General features: G+C 35.1%; 1 protein-coding gene across 51 annotated transcripts in view; it reads left to right on the top strand.

The window, feature by feature from the left end:
* The window catches only part of ncam1b (neural cell adhesion molecule 1b), a 207,903-nt gene that overhangs the window by 135,148 nt on the left and 55,126 nt on the right, over window positions 1-17,629 (top strand). For all 51 annotated transcript variants that reach the window (XR_012390357.1, XR_012390348.1, XR_012390347.1 and 48 more), the window contains 5 exon segments: window positions 3,690-3,840; window positions 6,938-7,125; window positions 10,171-10,267; window positions 10,570-10,740; window positions 13,357-13,482. Coding sequence is in view for 31 of the 51 variants with exons in the window: in XM_068213451.1 (XP_068069552.1) it covers window positions 3,690-3,840; window positions 6,938-7,125; window positions 10,171-10,267; window positions 10,570-10,740; window positions 13,357-13,482 (733 nt within the window). In the remaining 20 variants the exon portion in view is untranslated.

Raw genomic sequence — 17,629 nt, 5'->3', positions numbered from 1 at the left:
AGGCAAGGCAAGTTTATTTATATAGCACATTTCATAAACAATAGTAATTCAAAGTGCTTTACTTTAACAAGAATAAAAGAAACAAGAAAATAAAACGACAAGGAAAAGCAATGATTAAAGACAGATTAAAATTAGTTAAAACATGTTATAAAAGAAAAAAAAGAAAGAAAAGAAAGACATAATAGTGTGATCTGTTGGACGTACAGTGCCAGGGGCAGACTGGCCATCTGGCAATTCTGGCAAATGCCAGAAGGGCCGGACCAATTTTTAAATGTGGGCCGGTCAGTTTTTTTTTTTTTTTTTTTAATATGTATTGTTTTTAAGTGCAGACAGCTTTTATCTCTTGCTAGATATGATATTATGATGATGATAATAATGATAATAATAATAATAAATGTTAAGCATTTGGCCCAATCGGCAACTGCCGCCTGGTTTCAAGATGGGCCGACCCAATCCAAGTTTACCTGGACATAATCAAAATCTGGCAAGATTGTCATATTATTTCACCATCTTTACACCAAAGTAAATAGTGAATGTGCGTGTCTGTGGGTGGGGCTGTGTCGGTGCGGTAATGTAGGCTGGTGTGGCAACAGTGCCAGGGCTGAATTTTTGTCCCAGTCCGCCCCTGTACAGTGCTCATTCAGTAAAGGCACAGCTAAACAGATGTGTTTTAAGTCTTGATTTGAATGTACCTAATGTTGGAGCACATCTGATCATTTCTGGAAGCTAATTGCAGCAGTGGGGGCGTAGTAGCTGGAAGCCGATTCACCCTGCTTTGACTGAACTCTTGGAATTTCTAATTTACTCGATCTGAGTGATCTGTTAGGTTTGTAATCAGTGAGCATTCTGTAATGTGTTGAGGCCATTTAATAATTTAAATGACAAGTAATAATACTTTAAAATCTATTCTGAATGTAATAGGAGCCAGTGCAAAGACCTGAGGACAGGTGTGATGTGCTCTAATTTTCTGGTTTTGATCCACACAATTCTCGAGATTGTTCAATCCACTTAATCGTTAACATGTGTAGGGATGCAATCGATTTGTGTTGGGGTAACATGAATGAATTATGCGGAATACCAGCTGGATGTCTTTTTAAAAAGCTTAATTTATAATATATAAAAATATAATATACTGTATACTTTCAAAAATATAATTATTCTTGCCAAACTATAAGACATGCATGGAATACTATGAAAATTGATTTTCTTTATTTAACAACACTTCAAATAAAAAATAAAAGACTTTTAAAATATATATATATTTTTCCCCGAATGGTAGTGTAGAGAGACTCTATATAATCTACAACAACCTTCCAAGTATGCATAAAGCATTTTTTCTTCTTTTTCATTTTGTCAAATCATCCCAGGGGCCGGATTATACTCCTCTGCAGGCTCTATCCACCCCACGGGCTTTGCTTTTGACACCCCTGTCTTATGCAAATTGCACAGTCATTGTGGAAACGTTGGTTATAGATGCCACTCATCTTCATAAGCTCCACAAGGTTAAGCGGAACAGCAAGCTAAAGGAAAATGCAAGCAAGGCAGGTTAAGATGTATGCTTGTCTTTAAAATGAGCACTGGGACATTGTAAAATGGTCCACGCCAGCTGAGATCATGTGACGTAGCTTTTGATGAAGTAACAGCGGTGAAGAAATGGCTTCCCCTGCCTTATGGACTGCATTATTGATGTTTCTCCTCACATCTTCACTCCAAAGATTCAGCACATAAAAGACACTTATTTATATCCGCTGTTCACCAAACCTGCTTTTGACGGGATTTGCTTCTCTGATATTGCCTGTTTCAGTCCTCACACACTTAAAAATGAAGAATTGTTCAAATGGCCATTTTTCTCTCCTGAGTTTAACTGTTTTTTTTTATTCTTCTTCTCCCCCTCTCTTCTTGTTTTTGCATTGAAGTTGAATTATTTGGAAACTGTATTATACAATTAGTCATAGAATGATGACTGAAAATCTGTGTAAATATATATTTATTTAGTTTTTATATTCATTTTAGTAATATTTTTGAATAATATGCTAATGTTTGTTTAGATGATTTATGTACAATGCAGTTTTTAAAGTTTATTTTTTTAATTTTTTCGTAGATATATTATGCATCCATGAGAGATTTTATGTGGCTTTGTTTACAGAACATGTGGACTTGCATTCTATTCCTTAATTAAAAACTAAAAAGTATGTATATTTGTGTATATATATATATACTGTATACACACACCCCATTTCGAAAATGAATATTTTTATCAATTTCTCAATGAATATAGGCAATGTATTTTGGTGCATTTAAACAAAACAGATTTATTAAACAGATATATTATTAAAATAATATTTTAGTCACCAAACATATTTAGAAATTGAAAGATAATTCAATAAATTCAAGCGAAATATTGCAAAAAAATTTAAAAATACAAAATTTTAACTAAATTGTTCCTCTTTTTTTAAATTTGTGTTTAATATTTTTCTAGAACATATAAATTTGGGTGTACTAGTTTTTGGACCGTTACTGTACTGACTAATCTAATGTATATGTAAAAATATAATATGATATAATAATATGATATAAATAATTCTGACTTCAACTCAATTTATCTTAATTATATTCAAATATGATTCTTTGTTTTGAATATTCTAAGGAAGTTATCTAAGTGCTCATCTGAAATAAAATCGATTGGTGACCAGAATCAGAAACAGTCCACACCAGTTATTTTATTGTTTGATTTTTTACAAGTAATCTTTCTTTCTTTCTTTCTTTCTTTCTTTCTTTCTTTCTTTCTTTCTTTCTTTCTTTCTTTCTTTCTTTCTTTCTTTCTTTCTTTCTTTCTTTTTTTTCTTTCTTTCTTTCTTTCTTTCTTTCTTTCTTTCTTTCTTTCTTTCTTTCTTTCTTTCTTTCTTTCTTTCTTTCTTTCATTCATTTATCTTATTTTATTTTCAAGTAACAAATATCATGTTAATATTTGTCTTTCATGGTTTGTCTTTAGCTTTACAAAATATTATAACCCTGGTTTACACATCTATAGGCCTATTAAGATCTCAAATTAGCTGATAATAATTATCGATCAAATGATACAAATTATTTAATTGGCTTTGTTGTATTATTTATACACATTTAACTAGGCCCATATCTTAAATATTGTGAAAATAATTGAAAAGTTTAAAAGTGTAAAACAATAAGCATAAACTTTGTATTCTTGACAGCAGCTTTTTTATTGTTTAGTTTTTCTTCATTTCTCCACTCCTCGTTCTATTCCATTAGCTGTTCAACTTTTAATGACCAAAGATCTTTGGGATGACAAGAACGCAGTGAAAGTTGAGCATTTTTCAACTTTTCTGACATTAATCCTTCCATATATGCAAAATTTCCCTTATGTAAAATGTACACTCCACAGCCATCATAAATAATTGGCCTGAGATCAAATAACCACAATCAGACTTCAATAATGACTGCCCTGTACATCTCTTCTAGACTTACAGTGCTTTTTTGTCCTTTTGTTGTTTGTTGTTTGTTGCCAAAAGAAAATGTGTTGCTAAAAAAAAAATAAGAAAGGTTTATAACAAAAAGAGTGTCATTAGCTGTTGACAGATTTTTCATTTTTGGGACACTATTTTATTTAATGGCTGAGGGGGAAAAACAGCATGAATGTTTCAGTGAATTTCCCCTCTTGTGTCTGTGTTTAGGGTCCTGATGGTGAAGTGTTGGTCCGCAGTGATGCCCGAGTGTCGTCCCTCACCCTGAAGTATCCTCAATACACAGACGCCGGACAGTATCTCTGCACTGCCCGCAATGCCATTGGAGAAACTGTGCAACCCGTCAGTCTGGAAGTGCGCTGTGAGTCTATAGTATCCGTAGCTTCATTAGCTTCCATCAGTCACACGTACTGTTGGAGACCACACTGATATGCCTCAGAGGCTTATGTTTAATTCACAGCATCACTGAGGCTCTGCTGCGTTCACAGCGCATATGGCAACTCAGTTGAGATATTGGTAGTTAATGTATTAAAACTACAGCCACCCCCAAACATTATCAGCCCCTCCTCCACTACGGGATACCAATGAGATGGAGAAAGACTCCCTGTAGACTTCAATCACACTGTGTCCTAAACAAGAGCAACGTGACTAGGGTTTTCTGTCCATAATTGGGTTTGAAAATTCTGCACAACATCTAGGGATGTCAATCCTGAGGGAGTGTGTTTATAATGAATGATTGACTTTTTAAATGACAAATTAAATTAGTCAAAATTATTAGCCCTCATGTGCATTTTCTTATTCAACTATTTCTCAAAGGATGTTTAAAAGAGCTAGGGATTTTTCACAGTATTTCCAATAATATTTTTCTTCTGGAGAAAATTACCCTAACTTGCCTAATTAACCTAGTTAAGCCTTTAAATGTCATTTTAAGATAAATAGTAATATTTAAAAAAAAAATTATAGTAAAATATTATGTCTTGTCAAGATTGTTGAAGATAAAAGAAATAAGTTATTAGAAATTAGTTAATAAAACTGTTGTTTAGAAATGTGTCACAAAAAAAACTTTTTGTTAAGCAGAAATTGGGGTCAAAAATATATAGGGGGCTAATAATTTAGGAGGGCTATTAAGTGATGATAAGTGACTGCAACCGTACTCTACCTGACAAAAGTCTTGCTGTCGATCCCAGTTATAAGAGCAATAAATAATAACTTGACTTCTAGTTGTTCATTTGGAAAAGTGGCAGAAGGTAGATTTTTTGATCAACTGTATCCCAATCATCACAATTACTGCGGAAGACCTGTTGGAACTGGCATAGACCCAAGATTTTTAGAAATCAGTCAAGTTCGGTGAAGAATCACATTTGTTCTGCCCATTACAAAACAAACCACAGGAGAGGGCAAATTCTTCAGCAGGACAGCGCTCCTTCTCATACTTCAGCCTCCACATTAAAGTTCCTGAAAGCAAAGAAGGTCAAGGTGCTCCAGGATTGGCCAGCCCAGTCACCAGAAATGAACATTATTGAGCATGTCTGGGGTAAGATGAAGGAGAAGGCATTGAAGAAGAATCCAAATAATCTTGATGAACTCTTGGAGTTCTGCAGGAATGCCTTCTTTGCCATTCCAGATGACTTTATTAGTTATTTGAGTTAAGTTAATTGAGTCATTGCAGATAGATGCAGTCCTCCAAGCTCATGGGAGTCATACACAAGCATTTTCCCTCTGCGCCATGACTTTAAATTCTATACTCTACATTAATTCTGTTAAGTGACAAGACTTTTGTCTCAACAAAGTCAGACCTTATAATCCTAATTTAAAAAATAATAGTCAAGACATGATCATATTATTTTGGTAAAATAAGTGTATATGCCTTTGCCTTTTATATCAACCACTTCTGATATCAAATGATCAATCAAAAGTCAAGTTATTATCTGTTGTTCCTAAAACTTGGATAAGCGGCAAGATGTTTGTCAGGCAGTATATAAATATAAAATAATAACTTCATAGTGAAGCTAAAATTGATTAATTGACAATAGGTGTGCTTAATTGAGAGCATGGATTGAATATGTTCAAATGTTCTCTGATGTCTACATAATAGGTATGTGGCTTAGGTACATGCACAAATTCTCCAGAAATTATTTTATATGCTCAATAATAATCAGAGAAAATACCACTGGAAAAAGGTTTCGTTTCGTCCATATTTGGAATGGTTATTAATGGTTATTAATGAGGTTCAATAATGAGAATAAATATTAATGAGCTCACCTCTGATTCGATTTATTACAGTTTACATGTGTCTGTTGCCTCATTTCAAAATTACACGGCAAATCACACAATATACATGTTAATCTAACAAAAGGTACAGTTAAACAGACCATATGCTTCTTTAGGGGGCGCTGAATAGATTTTTAAATCCGTCTCTATAAAGCTCTATAATGGTTGTCTCATTTTCAAAATAAGAGTCCTACATACAAAGCGAGTACAATACAAGCTTAGATAAAAGAAAATAAGGGAAAATTAATTGTAATCCATGGTCAATCAAAGACGACCTGTGGAGAGCATATTAATGATCCTGTGTGGATCCAGATTTTTAAAAGATGGCACCTTTAGTTTATTAACTATTTTGTTTGTTTGTTGTTTTGTTTTGTAAGATTAATGTAAAAGAAAATAAGGCTATTATTGCAAAACTTTTAGTCTGTTCATTGCACATTCATTAGAGTGAACTAAAAAACAGTTTTTATGTTTGTTTGTGTCAAATGGAGTGCACAGTAGCAATAACTAATTAAACTCTACTAGCACAGACAAAATTTGCACCTATTTACTACCTACAATTCGTATAGTGCTGTAGCTTCAAAAATGGAGCAGTCCCCTTCCCTCTGTGTTTTAATTGCAATCGATAGCAAGTAAAGAATTGCCGCCCGTTTTTACTCTCATTGTGTTCCCCCCACTGCGCCTGTTTGTATTTGTTTTCACATTAGCGGCGGCGTATGCTGTGCAAATACCAGCCTCCCTCCTCGCATGTTTTGTGCATTTGTACCAGCCGTGTATTGCTGTGATGGGACTAATGACATCTGAAGCTCTGATGAATGTGAGAACAGTATCTCAGCGGGCCGCGGGCTCTTCGCATGCAGTCTGTGAGGGAACGCGGGCCCAATCGCGTACATCCTCGTGCTATTCAGGGACACCGCTGCTCAGAGGAGGAGCTTTTTGAAACCAATGAAGCGTGATTGGCTTTCATGTGCAGCCGTGAGCAGATGTGTTCAGCATCTCTCTGTTTTCAGCACTCTGTGTTTAAGCCCTGGACATTTTGATCTTTAACCACCACATCCTCCGAATAAAGGCATCAAGGATAATTAGAAGGGAGGCTTTGGTCTCCCTTAGCGGATGGAGGTAGATGAAGGGTCAGCACTGCCAGCAGGTTTGTTTGTTTTGAGTTGTATATGCTTTGCCTTTCATCACAGACGCCCCGAAAATCCTGGGCTCAGTAGCGGTGTACACGTGGGAGGGCAACCCGGCCAACATCAGCTGTGAAGTACTGGCTCACCCCAGCGATGTGTCTATTACGTGGCTGCGAGACGGCTTCCAGCTGCCCAACGCTAACACCTCCAATATCAAGATCCACAACACGCCTTCCGCCAGCTACCTGGAGGTACAGCCCACACAGATGCCTGCCTGCCTGCATGCCAGCCTGAAAACATAAACATTATCCATATACATGAACACAGATAGGGGAATCACATAAACTTCAAAGAAAAAAAAATATATATATATATATATATTAAATCATATATTATACTCACTTTATAAGGTACATCTTACTAGTATAGGCTCCAACAACCATGCCATGTTCAAAGACACTTAAACCACCTTTCATCCCCATTATGTGCTCAGTTTGAACTGCAGCAGATCATCTTGACCATGTCTACATGCCTAAATGCATTGAGTTGCTGCTGATTAGAAGTTGCATTAAAGACAAGTTGGACTAGTGTACCTAATAAAATGGCCGGGGATTGTATTGTGTTATATTATATTCATTAGGAAGTATAGGCTTTTGTGGCCAGGGTTGAATTTATTGATTTAAAGGGCCCTAAGCAATTCTAAAATGCACCCTTTGTACTTTTATTCATTTTCTATGTATTTATATTGGTAATGCAATCTCTATATTGTTAAATGATTTGTTTACTTAAGAGGAATTCACAACTAAAGACCATAAATTAACGATTTTGTTTTTTAAAACTAAATCTTTACCTGATTTGTCTACTGGACTGCTCCATGATTGGGGTGGGGGACAAATTTGCACAGATGTAATAATTAACATTAAATTTGTATTTGTTAGACCCTCACCATACAAAATATGATAGAAAACGATGCTATGTATAATTTATTGGTTTTATTGGTTTATTGGTTTAATCCACCCCTTCTTGTGGATCCATTCTATTCTATTCTATTCTATTCCATTCTATTCTATTCTATTCTATTCTATTCTATTCTATTCTGTTGTTTTGTTTTTTTGTTTTGTTCTGTTCTGTTCTGTTTTGTTCTGTTCTCTTCTACTTTGTTCTGTTTTGTTCTATTCTGTTCTGTTTTTTTCTGTTCTCTGTTCTGTTCTATTCTATTCTATTCTATTCTATTCTATTATGTTCCATTTTCATCTGCTCTATTCTCTTCTGTTCTGTTTTAATCTATTATATTCTGTTCTCTTCTATTCTGTTCTGTTCTCTTATGTTCTATTCTGTTATGTTCTGTTTTGTTCTTCTCAATTATGTTCTATTCTATTCTGTTCTGTTCTCTTCTGTTCTCTTTACAAATGCATTGTTCACTGCTGCTTTGTTCAGAACAGAAGTTACTTTTTTTAGAAAGCTGAAACAAAATTAAACATACACACAGGCAAACACAAAATATTAAATAATGTGTGTGTGTGTGTGTGTGTGTGTGTGTGTGTGTGTGTGTGTGTGTGTGTGTGTGTGTGTGTGTGTGTGTGTGTGTGTGTGTGTGTGTGTGTGTGTGTATGTGTATAAAGAAAATAAATATAAGCTGAATAATAATAATAAGCTGAAATTACTGATTATAAAATGTCATCAAAATAAATTATTTTATAAAATAATAATAATAATAATAATAATAATGACAAAAATGCTTAACAGAGTTACCTAACATTAAAAGAAGTAAAAAAAAAGTATCAAATAAAAGCAATTTTTATTAACAATGTGAACTTTAATAATATATACAGTACATAATAAAATTATGGGCGGCACTGTGGCTCAGTGGTTAACACTGTTGCCTCATAGCAAGAAGTCCCGACTGGCCCAGTTAGCATTTCTGTGTGGAGTTTGCATGTTCTCACTGTGTTTGCGTGGATTTCCTCCAGGTGCTCCGGTTTCCCCCACAGCCCAAATAAATACGCTACAGCTGATCTGAATAAGCTAAACTGTCCATAGTGTTTGAGTGTGAGAGTGTATGGTTGTTTCCTAGTAGTGGGTTGCAGCTGGAAGGTAATCCACTGCGTAAAATATATGCTGAGATAGTTGGTGGTTCATTCTGCTGTGGCGACCCCTGATAAATAAGGGACTAAGCCGAAGGAGAATGAATGCAAAAAAGTAAATCAGGAAATTAAATATTGGAATAAACTGAAATGGCGAAAATAATAATAGTAAAATGCAATTAAAGTAATATTAAAATATTGGTAATAATTCATTCATTCATTTTCTTTTCGGCTTAGTCCCTTTATTAATCCGGGGTCGCCACAGTGGAATGAACCGCCAACTTATCCAGCATATGTTTTATGCAGCGGATGCCCTTCCAGCTGCAACCTATCTCTGGAGAACATACATACACATTCATTCACATTCATACACTACGGACAATTTAGCCTACCCAATTCACCTGTACCGGATGTCTTTGGACTGTGGGGGAAACCGGAGCACCCGGAGGAAACCCTTGCAAACACGGGGAGAACATGCAAACTCCACACAGAAACACCAACTGACCCAGCCGAAGCTCAAACCAGCGGCATTCTTGCTGTGAGGCAAGAATACTACCCACTGCATCACCTAATGGTAATAATAATAATGACAAAAATGCTTAACAGAGTTACTTAGAGTTTAAAAAAGTATAAAATAAAAGCTAATTTTACAAGCAATGCATATACTGAATATATTGATTAAGTAGATTCAACAATTGCTGTGTTTCTTTCTCTTACAGCATGAGTTTAAATGCTTTTGACTCATGTTGTTAGTTTTTGAGGGCAGGAAAGCAGTTGAACATGTCATGTGAATTAAATTGGAGCCAGCATGTGCAAGAACAATTTGTTCACTGGAATAATTTGCTTAAAACAATGATACATTCGTCAGCTACAGTTTTAATGTTTCTTTTTTTGTCTTTTGTTTTTAAATCAAGCTTCATTTTCCGTATTAGAAAACACAATACAGTACTTACTAACTTTATACCCACTTCTATTTTGGTTTTGGGCTGAAATATGACCTTACACCTGTTTTTCGTGAGCTTCACCCAGGACGGGATAGTATTGCTGTAGGGCTTTACTGCAGCCTATGCACCTTATCAATATTTTAGCACAGAGAGCACACCGTCAGGAGTAAATACACATCTAATGGAACGACAGTGATAAAATGCATGTTTGAAAGATAAATGCTGAGATGGAGACTAGAGGTTAATGCATTCGCTTGATCCCTCCCAGGTCAATCCAGAGTCTCAGAGCGACTTTGGCAACTACAACTGCACTACCTCCAACGAGATCGGGACCGAATCCAGAGAGTTCATCATGATCCCAGCTGGTCTGTTTCTCTCTCTATTGATCACAAAAAAAAAACAAAATACAGTAATTTACAGTGGTAGCAAATCACATTGACATTGAGTGTTTGGATGCGTTTTGCTTTCAAGGTAGTGGATTTTTTTCCGTAATTGCTTGCAATTCTAGCTTTTGTTCGGTAAAGTGCAATACAATAGCTCAGAATTTTTCTCCAGCCATCATAACTCTGTGTTTAAAGCGTTACAATCAGGCCATATAATTGGGCATAAGCTGTTAAAGTGCAGTTTTCTCCACTGTGTGTTTTGAAGTGTCTCCCCTGTGGTGCAGATGTGCCCTCGGCGCCGTCCATCGGTGAAGTGCAGCCGTACTCCAGCACAGCTCAGGTGCTTTTCGAAGAGCCCGAGTCCACTGGAGGAGTTCCTGTGCTCAAGTACCGAGCCGAGTGGAGAGCCGTGGGCCGAGGGAAATGGGTGCAGCGAGTCTATGAGGTGAAAGACGGTAAGTTCAGTCCAGCTCATCAAGTGAAGCAGGAAGCCATTGTTTTAAATGAAATCTCAACATCCTGAGATGAAACAGTATTGATTTTATACTGTTTCAATGCACTAATACTAACTGCACAGAGTCAGACCATGGCCGTACATGGACACACCTCCTGTCATGTACCGATTCTGATTAGGCCTATTTAAAGCATTTTGTTATGCTGTAATTATGCTGTGACTTGACATGGGATGATAACCAGTTTCCATGTAAGGTTTACCTCAGTTTGTAAAAGTCAAGGTTTTAGAACTGCTAGGATGCTCCTATGTTTTATTTTTTATAACTATTTTATTTCGTTTTTTAGAGCAATAGTATATCAAGCAGGAAAGTACACTCAACATCAAGAGCTACTGGTCAGCCCACGATTCACCAAACATCTGAAAAACAAATCACTTATAAACCAACATCTTAACATGCTAAACATTTAAACAGTGCAGCGGTTTACTATATACACACAGAAAAGAAATATACCCAAAAAACCCTTTTCAAGTTGTAAAGAAATTGGTGTTTTTGAAACTAATGAAGACAGAAGAGGTCTGTGATTTATTTTAAACATTTAGACGGACATGTTCACTGTTCAAAATATTTAAAACATTTCTTAAAATAAAATGTTTTGTGTTTAATGGGGAAAATGTGTTTTTACCCAGACTTTTAAAATGAACATGTTTTGGAGCAGTAATTAAAATACCATAAAACCATAAAATTTTCATTTAAGGTTATTATACCATCAAGGAATCTTATACCAGCCCATGCGTAGTTACGACCAATATTGGTCCAATCTGTCTTACCACGGTTTCATTTCATCAGTGCCATTTATCCTGTTTTAAGCAGCTAAGTGTGACGTTTTTGCTTTATTTTTGCTCTAGTTATGCTGTGTTCACACCGAACGTGGAGCACTGCATAAATCGCTCTAGTTAAATCGTAGGATGTTTTTTTCCTCGTGCAAAGTTTACGAGTTTAATTATTTGAACTTGCATTTTGCATCTTTACAACTCCACGATTGGTGTGAACTCAGCATTTGTTTATTAGTTCAGCAGTATGATATAGAAATTTAAGGGTCAGTTTGTAAGATTTTTTTTCCCATTAAATTATTCAAAAACCACTAGAACTGTGTTATATTTTGCTGACTTATGTACAGTGGAAGTCAGAATTATTAACCCCCCTTTGATTATTTTTTTTCTTTTTTAAAATATTTCCCAATATTTTTTCTTCTAGAGAAAGTCTTTTTTGTTTTTATTTCAGCTAGAATAAAAGCAGTATTAAAAATTTAATTTAAAATTTAATTTAAAAATTCAAAATTTTTAACCCTTTAAGCTATTTCTCTTTTGGATAGTCTACAAGACAAACCATCGTTTTACAATAACTTGCCTAATCTCCCTAACCTGCCTAGTTACCCTAATTAACCTAGTTAAGCCTTTAAATGTCACTTTAAGCTGTAAAGAAGTGTCTTGAAAAATATCTAGTAAAATATTTTGTGCTGTCATCATGACAAAAATAAAATAAATCAGTTATTAGAAATGGGTTATAAAAACTATTTTGTTTAGAAATGTGCTGAAATAAATCTTCTCTCCATTAAACAGAAATTGGGGAAAAAAAACAAACAAAGGGCCAAAATTTCTGGGGGGGTAATAATTCTAACCTTAACTGTATTGGGATAAAACATTATCCCAAATGTTTTGTTCAAAACCAGAGAAAAGCCATTGACCAATGACATATTTGTGTTCTTTGTTGCCATGCAAATGCGTGTAGACTCTTGATTTCTAGCTTTAGAGAAAACAGGAAAAGTTTTGAATACTTTAGCTCATTTGTGAGCATGATTTCTCCACAAATCATGTAGGGTGTAATGAAAATGACAGCTCTCAAAATTCCACTCGCAGTCATTCCACTTTTACTTGTTTCACACATTTATGAGTTTCTTTTTGTCTGTTAAACACAAAATAAGATATTTTGCAGAATGTTGAAAACCAGTAAACATTGAATTCCATAGTATTTGTTTTTCCTACTATGGAAGCCAATGGTTACAGATTTTCAGCTTTATTCACAATATCTTTAGTGTTGAAAAGAATGAAGAAACACATGAAGGTTTGGAGCCACTTGAGAGTGAGGAAACACAAAGTACATTTTCATTTTTGGCTGAACTTTACATCCATGCCAACACTAGTCATACCTATCATCAAATTAACACATCATTTTTTAAACTTTGGCAGGATTGATATTTTCTCATGTTTAGTTTTTTAAAGGAGCCAAATATACTTAAAACTTCATTCTTTTTAGATTCATAAATGCAAGTAAATGACTACCAGCACTTTAAGACTTAAAAAGGACCCCCTTTTTTATTTTAAGTAACTTATATTCTGCAAAGTAATTAATGTTATAAAGATTTTGAGGGTTAGTGAACGATATAACAAAAGGAATGAGAGTGAATGAAAAATATCTCGTCTGTAGCTTTAAATGTTAAATGTATTTCTGCTATGTTTCGTGGCAAGTTATTTTGCTGCCCATCTAACATGCATGCTGTTGTTTATGAATTAATGAATGGGTTTTTGATTAAATCTACTTCTTGCTGCTTCCCTGCAGGACTGAGTTCAGTCACAGTCACTGGCCTTAAACCCGAAACCGATTACGAAGTCAAGATGTCTGCTATCAACGGCAAGGGCGAAGGCGACAGCAGCCCGTCAATGGTCTTCAAAACCGAGCATGTTCGTGAGTATCACGTTCCTCTCTCTCTCTCTCTCAGGACCCCATGGTTCCATCAGCACCAGCGCAGCGTGCCGTGACGGCCCACACACCTTATCACCAGCTAGTGTGAAATCTTTGGCTGACGCAGATGCTCAAAGATACAGTCTGTGCTCAATGTGCTAAAGAGCCCAGAGAAATGACTTAATTAGTTTCAATATTAACATATTTACAGTACCTTGACCAATTCTCTCATTTAACTGAATTAGAAGTGAATCGAAACATAGCATTACAGCATGACATGATATTAAGATTTTTTATGTTTTTAGAATATCTATCTATCTATCTATCTATCTATCTATCTATCTATCTATCTATCTATCTATCTATCTATCTATCTATCTATCTATCTATCTATCTATCTATCTATCTATCTATCTATCTATCTATCTATCTATCTATCTATCTATCTATCTATCCATCCATCCATCCATCCATCCATCCATCCATCCATCCATCCATCCATCCATCCATCCATCCATCCATCCATCCATCCATCCATCCATCCATCCATCCATCCATCCATCCATCCATCCATCCATCCATCCATCCATCCAGCCAGCCAGCCAGCCAGCCAGCCAGCCAGCCAGCCAGCCAGCCAGCCAGCCAACCAGCTATCTAGCTATCTACAGTATCTAGCTATCCATCTAGCAACCTGTAATCTTTCTTTTAAACATATAGGGCTCTATTTTGACGGTCAATGCGCAAAGCGCAAAATGCAGGGCGCAAACGCTTTCAGGGCATGTCAGGACGTGTTTTTGCTAATTTATGGACGAGAAATCTGCCTTGCGCCAAGGCGCATGGTCTAAAAGGGTGGAGTTTATTTTCTTAATGAGTTATAGGTGTGTTTTGAGAATAACCAATTGTAATCTCATCTCCCATTCCCTTTAAGAGTCTGCTGCGTCGCGCCAAGAGCACATTCGCTATTTACAGGACGCAAAGAAAGTATAAGTGGAAAAAATTAGCATTTCACAAGCAAACAGTAAACAGTTGACAGTTTTTTTACAGTAGACTGTTATACAGAGCATCTACTGCGTGAGAATGAGAGATAAATGATCTACTTTCACTTTCGCTCTTGAATAGGGAAACCTTTACGCAAAGACATCAATTAGCCTTTAAATAATTAATTTCATTTGTTAAGCGCAAAGATTTGTTTCAAAACTATTTCTAAATTCAGTTCTAATTTCTAACAAACGAATAAATGAACAATAATGACCAAGTGTGGTCAAAATACTGAGTTATTTCCAAATACACCTGACATGCCCCATATGGTCTTAAACCTGACAGGTGGGCAAATCTAAGCTTGTTTTTAATAAAACAAATATAAATATGGATATAATAAATAATACTGCTAATAATAATAACATTATACAAAAGCAAATTGTTATGAATGAACTGAAAAAGCCCCCTGAGATGAAGAAGACATAAAAGCAGTGATTTTTCATATTTATATAGGCTAGAAAATAATATGTTTTGTAATATTTTAATCCTTTATATTTATATTCTATATCTATTCTTATTATATCCTATATATATCCTTAATATTTACATTTGTTCATATGAAAAGATATTTGCCTATTGCTCTCTTGTGCGTATTAAGCAGTGCGTAAGCGAGGCACAACTCTGCGCCGGAGTTTAGACCGGGTTAGTTTTGGTCTAATGAAAAATCTGTTATAGTTTCTCAAAATAGTGACGCGCCAGCGGTCCGCCTTAGAACGTCTTCCTTTTTAGACCAGAACGCCTATGGGCGCACAAGTGAGCTCTAATGCATTTGCTATTTAAAAAGCGTAGCGCAACGCCTCAAAACGACTCTTGCGCCAAGCTGAAACTACCAAAAGACTATTGCGCCGCGTCTTGCGCCACACTGCGCCGGGTGTATGATAGGGCCCATAATCTTCCAACAGATGACTTGCCAAAACCATTTAAATCTAGACAACATATCTGAGTAAATTGACCAAAAGAACTTGAAAGTGTAACAACATTCTAAAACACGTTGGCCCTGTCAAAACACGTTAGACAGTTAACAGGACCTATTATACACCCTGCGTATTTCAGACCAGCTCAACCCTAATTTTCATGTTTTGAGGCATGTTGTTTAAAAAGCAAATCCATTTGCGCCACTTTGTGGAGGTATTTCAGTCTAAACGTGAAGTGAAAAGCTGTGTTAAGGCACAATGTTGGTGCGTTGCTATTTTGAGGAACTGTAATAGACCATGGCATTGACCAACTCTAAGCTGGTCTAAAGTTTAGTTTAGAGCGCTCCACACAGAAATGTCAACTGACCCAGTCAAGGCTCGAACCAGTGACCTTCGTGCTGTGAGGCGACAGCACTACCTGCTGCGCCCCCGCATCATCCCTAATTAGAAATTGTTTTAAAACAAATATTTGTGCTTAACAAACAAAATTAATTAAAGGGAATGGGAGATGAGAATCTGATTAGTTTAATGCACTCAAAACACACCCATAACTCATTAAGTTAATGAGCACAACCCTGTTAGACCAAGTGCCAGGGCACAAAGTTTTTTTTTTCAGACCTTAAAATAGCAAATTTGAACGTTAAAATTTGCAAAATTTGCTAGAAACAAGCTAACAAACCAATTAGTTCTTGTCAAATAATAAACACGTTACCCTTATGAACACAAACCATGTTTTACTAAGAATGAAGCAAAAATGTACACTTTAGTTTATGTACACATCTATAATTTAAGCAAGCTATTTGTAAAAAAAAACTCTGGTTATACAAATCCCCCCCCCCCCCCCCCGGCGTAACTCAAGGCTGAACTATCATAGAATGTTGTATTTTGGGAAAATGACGATGTAGTGACGAGTGCTTCCCAAAACCCGTAGTTTTTCTTTCGATCCATCGTTTGAACCACATTAGTTACCGTAAAATGCCCATAAGGATGCTTATATTGTTTTACATGCACACACATTTAAAAAATAAATCCAATGTTAGTTTTGGTAAAAACATGCACTCGCTTTCCATATTAATTGAAATATATGTAAATGGCACATAGGACCTATTATATATATATATATATATATATATATATATATATATATATATATATATATATATATATATATATATATATATATATATATATATATATATATATATTCTATTCTAAAACATAAAATCACTTACACGTATTCTAACACGTATTCTAATCTCATATATAAAATTTACTACTGATTAGTAAATGAAAAAAATACTACTTTATTATTATCAGTATTATTATTATTATTTTTTAAGCAGGATATTGTTTATCTTTTATTTACTTTTTTACAGTTTGACACATGCAAACAACTGCAGAAATGTTCTAACCAACATATCCATGTCATATACGGTACATATATGTAATAAATAACCTACTATAAATTAAAAGCAATAACGTATGCTATGTTTTTTTCTTTTCACAAGCTTTGGAGACGTAACATAAATTCTGCTTTTAAATAATAGGTCGCCTATAGCTTTCACCATGAGCCACTACTGTTCAAAATGACATCATTGTTTTCAAAGTGCACTGTGAAAGGAGCGCAATTGTAAACATGAAGATTGCTAACACTGAACTGTAAAAATTATTTGGAAAGCAAGTTACCCCTAAAAGAGATGACTTTAGTGTTTTCTTTTTAAATCATTCCAAGTTTAAATGTTAGAATGTTCTAAATGAACAGGGCATAGAGGCGATAACTGGGAATAGAACACAGCCAGGAACTATGTTTTTAGCAACAGCTCCAGAGGTGTAGTTGCAAGCATACAAGTTTGCGACGCAGTTTGCCCATGTTCATTGGATTGATGGATTTGGGAAAAGCCAAATCAACAAACTTTATGTTTGCAACTTGCAGCCTTATTTGGCTACGATGGTTTTCGGAAACGCCCCATTGGCTATCAAAATGATAAATATGCTAACAAAATGGTAATCAACCATTTCTCTCTAGAATACTTTTCTTATTAGTAGTAGTTGTATATTTTTATATGAGTAGAATTATAATAAACTTATTATTATTGAAAAAATATTATTAAAAAAATATTATAATGCTATTATTATTATTATTATTATTATTATTATTATTATCATTATTTGTAGTAGTAGTAGTAATATTACAATCA

This window comes from Danio rerio, chromosome 15, assembly GCF_049306965.1.
Source record: "Danio rerio strain Tuebingen ecotype United States chromosome 15, GRCz12tu, whole genome shotgun sequence".
Taxonomy (NCBI): Eukaryota; Metazoa; Chordata; class Actinopteri; order Cypriniformes; family Danionidae; genus Danio; species Danio rerio.
The sequence above is the reverse complement of the archived record's forward strand: the minus strand, read 5'-3'. Positions and strand labels throughout refer to the sequence as shown.